The 6018-nt window shown below is 37.2% G+C and overlaps 1 protein-coding gene across 1 annotated transcript; it reads right to left on the reverse strand.

Annotated features, from left to right (window-relative positions):
- Positions 1-103: 103 nt before the first annotated feature.
- On the reverse strand, positions 104-4958 carry LOC101303554 (uncharacterized CRM domain-containing protein At3g25440, chloroplastic-like). Its single transcript, XM_004288560.1, has 7 exons — positions 4948-4958; positions 4781-4823; positions 4237-4609; positions 3756-4157; positions 2728-2883; positions 1834-1912; positions 104-819 (listed from the first exon to the last, which is right to left on the reverse strand). Exons 2-5 carry the CDS (start codon positions 4807-4809, stop codon positions 2731-2733), a joined length of 957 nt encoding a protein of 318 aa, XP_004288608.1. The 5' UTR covers positions 4810-4823; positions 4948-4958; the 3' UTR covers positions 104-819; positions 1834-1912; positions 2728-2730.
- Positions 4959-6018: the final 1060 nt, after the last annotated feature.

Consider the following 6018-nt stretch of genomic DNA (forward strand, 5'->3'; position numbering starts at 1 on the left):
CATTAGAAAACTTGAGAAAACTCAAAATTTTTTATTAATATCAAAAGGTTGATGACTACAAGAGATTAAAGGTTGAGAAAATAAACCCTATGACAACCAACAACCAAGCTTGAAAGCCCATGGATTACAAAGAAAATCAAATCCAAAACAAACTTAGAAAAGTAAAATACTTTTTTTTGAGAATCTAGAAAAGTAAAATACCGAAACAAAAAAAAATCTGCGTTTTGACTTTTGAGGCCCTAAACAGACTCGGATGGCCGAAAAAGCCCATACATCAGGACAAAGCCCTATGTTTGACTCGTATCACCATTTCGCTTACGGAAATGTATTATAATTAGCAATCAGACACCGAATGTCAAATTTGGAGCAAACTGGGTTTGGACTTGCAATTCTTCAATCTGTATCGCCGTCTGTTCTACATCACAAGGGCTTGGCCGAATGAGTGTGATGCGAGCGGTTGTATATATAGTAAAATACTAGTTATCTACATCACTGGCCACCACCCCCTCCCAATCCTTACCCACTCTCCGCTGTCCCAACCACCGCGGAACCTGAGAACAACAACAATAGCAACACCCTCGGACCGTGTCAGTCAACGTGTCAAAGAAGTCAAACATATTCCGACACACCATGTGACGTGTCGGACACCATGTCCGGCCGTGTTGGCATGTCAGGATGTGTCGGACACTTCAACACTCCATGCTCCGTGCATCAGAGGTGGCAGCTATAAGCAAGATCTTCACCACACTCCAGTAATTATTACGGATCATAAAGCCAAGCAAGTAGCAGTCATACAAATGGCATACAATATGGAACAATCTGCAACCCCCAAAAAAAAAAATGGTAAATGTTAAAAGACAGAATCTTAGCTAGCTTCAAAGTTCTGAAAGCCTGATAGACATATGCAAGCATCGATGATTCCAAGGTAATAAACTTTCAAGCATTATACGGATAATGTTTGCAGCAAAGCACTGAAGACGACTTTTCATGTAATTTTCTTCTAAAATTGCATATCATATAGTCATATACCTTACCAACTGAAATGCTGTGGGAAAATGGGTTTAAGAGGCAGTCTTACTCTTATCATGCAGTGTATTAGTCCAGGGTGGGGAATCAGATACAGAGCTAGTGGGATGACCGACTCTTTCACTCCAGCATGTGGAATCATGCTGGGTGACCCTTGTCCCCTTATATTATTCTTTGCACAAAGAACTCTCTCATTTTGTGCTTACTATCAGTGGAAACCTGTTAAAGTGTCAAGAGATGATCTAGTTTTTGCCAGAGATGATCCACCTAGTTTTTGCCGATGACCTCATCCTCTTTGGTAAAGCAAGACAAAATCAACTTCATGTTATGAGGAAAGCTGTAAGCATCTTTAGCAAAGCCTCAGGTCACAAAGTGGGTTTTGAGAAATCAAGGGTGTTTTTTCTCCTAATTTGCTGCTTCTCTTGCTACTATTTATGGGATCTCAAGTGACTAAAAGCATGTGAAATTCCTTGGTTTCGCTTTAATAAGAGGGTCTTTAGTGCCATTTTATAGATGTACTGAGAAGGCTGAAATAAATAAATAAATTTCCTAGGAAAGTAAGACCATTTGATCTCCATCTTCAATCCTTCCCAAGAAGGCCTTCTGATCTCTAGTCATCTCTTTCAGATCTAATCATCTCTAGAGTCGCTATCACTCCAGCTGTGTCTCTTTCATTTTCTGTTTCTGATGTTAGCATATCCAAAATCAATAATGTGATGAACCGAATGTGACATGTTCAATCATATGAGAGGAAATGCTGAAGAAACTATGGTAAAAATTTATTGTGACAAAAAGGAAAAATCTTACAATTTATGACTGATTAAATATTCTCATGTTGAATGTCTGCTTGTTCAATGAACAGCTCATACCTATAACTTCCCAGGGCCTGCAGGTTTTAAAAAGGACAAACAACTGTAACGTTACACATCCAATGAGTTAGTCTCAGTGCTTTTAAACCAAAATCAACAATTGTGCAACAACAAAAAAACTCTATCTTCCAACATCACGACCCCTACTTTGGTGGTTTCACTTGAAAATCAAAATTCAAATTACAGAAATATAATATCTTTTGACTCTCGATTTATTTTCATTCTATTCAAGTGAAAAGGCTTCTTATCACCTATAAAAGATATCTGAAGTACTAAAACAGCCTAAAACCCGAATCTATATTGCAAACCTTGGGAATGTCAGAAACCAAAAAGAAAAACAAATAAAGTTGTACTTTTGCCGACAAATAATCAAAGGAAAAATAGTACCTGGTATAGATAAATTTCTGATAAACGAAAGAGAAAAAGGCATGGACAACCAGCAGTACTATGTAACCTTAACTCGAAACAGATTTAAAATGCCAACAATATGCTTTTTTCTTCTTTTTTTTTAAAAGGGCAATAATATACTTTTCAGTTATCGCACTTGCATTGCTACTGAATGGACCATTAACAATTCAATTTTAAGTTTCTGACTACCCTTGATTTCAGTCTCACTTGTCTTTTAGCAAACAAATTATATTAGTCCTTCCATGCAAGTTTGTTCTTACTAACCTCAAAGACAAAGGCTACTCTAATGCAACACTGTATGCACAAAAGAGGAAATTCAAGTAATGAGTAATATTTACCTATGTTCAACATTTTATGTGAATCATACATACAGCAACTAAAGATTCTAGTAACATATTTGACAGACAAATGGAAAATACCTTACCAATCATCTATTGATAAAACAATCTTGTGTCGTATCCTCTTTAACTTTCTTAAAACGAGCAAGATGCTGGTGATATTCCTCTAGTTCTTTCTCCAATTTTTCAATAAACTGACTTGTGTGTTCAAGGGACTGCTCATATCGATATTTTTCAAGCGCCTGAAGTTTTTGAATTCAGAAACGATTGTAAAGGATAAGTTTATAATCTGGTGATATTCCTCTAGTGCAGAATGGCTTAATCAAAATCATATCAGAAACTTCAGCAAATGCCACTGACCAAAGTAAAATAGGATAAAGAAATGAGTAGTAACTACAAGGATAAAATATTGCAAATTACAGTCAATATATGAAACTAGTTGGAATAACTGGAATTACAGACGGGATTCCAGAGAGATAAAAGCGTAACAGACAGGGCAGTGGACGAGCACAACATATCACCAAATCAATATAGATTGTGCAATTGGACAACATATGCAAGCATGTACATACATTTAGTTATGTGCTTGTTAAATCAGGTAAAGCCAGATGTGGCGAATAAAGATAATGCTGGCGTGAGAGACAAGCTCATAGGGATGAAGGGGGTCCTTTAGGAAAAAAGACAAATAAAATTCAGTTTCTAACTATTCCTTAACTAGCTTGTCATAATCTGGGAATAGTAAAATCTTCCATATTGAAAAGTAAGGTATGTGAGAGATACAAACTATGAAGCTATTGGACTGAGCAGATACTAAAAGGAGTAAATGATTAGTACTTGCAAACTGTACAGTGCGTGAACCAAATTTGGAATATTTTAACACTTACCAGTCAAAGTATAGAGTAAATAGACTGAAATTCTTCAGTCTAAATGACTCTAACATGAAATTATTTACCAGAAAATGTGTGTAACTATAACTACATAAACGGGAAATGCTGTAACCACCTCTGTGTTTTAAGGACTAGACAGAAATGTTCTCCTCACCCAATTAGTTTATCACATTAAGTTCTCTATTCAGGAAAACAAAAATTGCTGAATCCATGATAACTGAGGTTACCTTATTTTTGGACAGTGTATCTGGCGGTGACATTAATTCCGGCTGCACATAGTTCTTTCCCCGATAGAAAATTATAGTATTATTAGATTTGATGTCAATCACAATGCCTTTGCTCAGCCGAGCAAGCTCATCAGCATATTCATGAACCTGTCCCGGCTTACAAGGTTTGCAAACAACCTTCACTGTCTCATGCTTCTTCCAATGCAGATGCATATTTAACACAACCCCTCCAAATACTCCCCGCCTTCCAACCGGTACATAGTTCTTCTTCTTCTCACCAGTTCGCTTAAGATAATGCTTTTCCTCTTCAGTTAAAATTTCAGGATCATGTGTTTCAGCAGGAGCTTTGTGAACCAGGAATTTTCTCAACTTCTCAATCAACCATGCTTCCTTTCGTTTCGCCTGAAAATAGTTTACTAAGGATGAAACTACTTATAGAAGAAGATAAGAAAGAATAAATACACATAAGAAAGAATCCAACCTTTTCGAGTTTGTATCTAATCCTAACTTCTGGGTTTGGAGAGTTGATCTTCTTTTTGGCCTTGAGACGATAAAACCGTAGTTCATTGAGTTTGGCTTTCTTGGACATTGTAACTCGTTTAGCTACCTTGTTCTCTTGTGTATCGGAACCAGTTTCATCAGGTGGCTTACCAATCGAAAACCGCACAACACCATTGTGGGTGTCGAGCTCAAACGAAGTCCTACTCATGCATCTGGTGGGTGGCAAGTTTCTCACCACTGCAGAATGGACTGTGAATACGAAACATGGCATTACCCTGTAGCTTTGGCTGTGTATACAAGGAAGAGACCCTAAAACATTTTTGGCCAGACAACAAAACCGGACCAACGAAGTCCTGCATAAAGAGATCCCCATGTAACATAAAGACTAGGTAATATGATACATACGAGGTAAAACTAAGTTGGATTAATCACATAAGAATATCAAAGAATATTGAAAGAACAAGGTGCGAGTTACAGTTGTATTGAAGATAATGAAAAGATCATGTTGAAACCCATTGACTGACCTTGAAAATCCAGGCGCGGCCAGAGTCATGTTTAGGGAGCTCACTTGTTGTGTTCAAATCGATTTATGCAAAAGGAACAAGATCCCAAATCCATGAGCCTATTCTGCCATTTTGGGCGTGAAGCATAAAATGACGGCAGCAGATTTGAGAGAGAGGGAGAGCAGTACCAGATGGTCGCGATTAATCCGGGGACTGAGAGAGCTGGTTTTGGTTTCCATCGAGAGTCACAACTCGCTTGCGTTGCACATGAAGATGAAGCTAGAGCGACCGCCTGGGAAAATATTGTTTTTGTTATAAATAAAGGGAAGAGCCTTCCTAGCTTGTTAATGGTAGAGGAGAAGTAGTAAGAGAGTATAGATGGGGGAATTATGTCTCATTCATCATTCACCAACCCCTTTGGTAAACATACACAAATTAATTTGATGATTCTCATGTAATTTGGTGAACATACGTAAATTAAGTAGCTTGTTTGATACAAGCTTAATAGATCAGATATCAACACTCCATATTTTACAACACTCCCCATGGGATGTTCACCATATTTTACAACACTTCTTATTAGGTGTTCACCAATTAATTTAGTGTTGTACGCATTTAATGTTGTCTCGTTAAAAACATTCTTAATAAGGAAAAAATGATTTTGGTCAAAGGGAAAAAGAGAATGGTTTAGGTGCTCCCCCTAATCATTGCACATTTCTTCTAGTACTTTGGAGCGTTGACGCATTCCAATACTTTGTACTAACTTCTTGAAGAGGCATTTTGGTAGAGATTTGGTGAAGAGATTTGGTGAATTGTCAACTGATCAAATTTTTGTAACTTCAACTTCTTCATGCTTTTTGAAGCTCATGTGTGAAGAAGAACTTTGTGCAATGTGTTTCGTTTTATCTCCTTTGATGTATTTTTCTTGAATTTGAGCTATACACGTTGTTTATCTTCATGTAAGATTGTAGGAGCGTTTGTTACTGATGACATATTGCATGTTTTTCGGATATGGCGAATCATTGATCTCAACCAAACACACTTACGGCTAGCCTCGTGAAGCGCAAGTATTTCTGAGTGATTGGAGGAAGTAGCTACCAGTAATATTTTTGTCGACAGCTATGAAATTGCAGTATCTCCACAAGTAAATACATAATCTGTTTGTGAGTAACCTTTGTGCGGATCAGAGAGAAAACCCGCATCTGCATATCCAACAAGTAAATACATAACCTAGTTCTGGATTTATATCTATAAAATAA

Source organism: Fragaria vesca, linkage group LG1 (genome assembly GCF_000184155.1).
Source record: "Fragaria vesca subsp. vesca linkage group LG1, FraVesHawaii_1.0, whole genome shotgun sequence".
NCBI lineage: Eukaryota > Viridiplantae > Streptophyta > Magnoliopsida > Rosales > Rosaceae > Fragaria > Fragaria vesca.

Coding starts and splice junctions, on each gene's coding strand:
- LOC101303554 (XM_004288560.1), bottom strand. CDS start 4,809: ATGACTCTGGCCGCGCCTGGATTTTCAAG. Junction 4,610..4,780: donor GCCGCGCCTGGATTTTCAAG/GTCAGTCAATGG, acceptor CTCTTTATGCAG/GACTTCGTTGGTCCGGTTTT. Junction 2,884..3,755: donor ATACACTGTCCAAAAATAAG/GTAACCTCAGTT, acceptor CAAAAACTTCAG/GCGCTTGAAAAATATCGATA.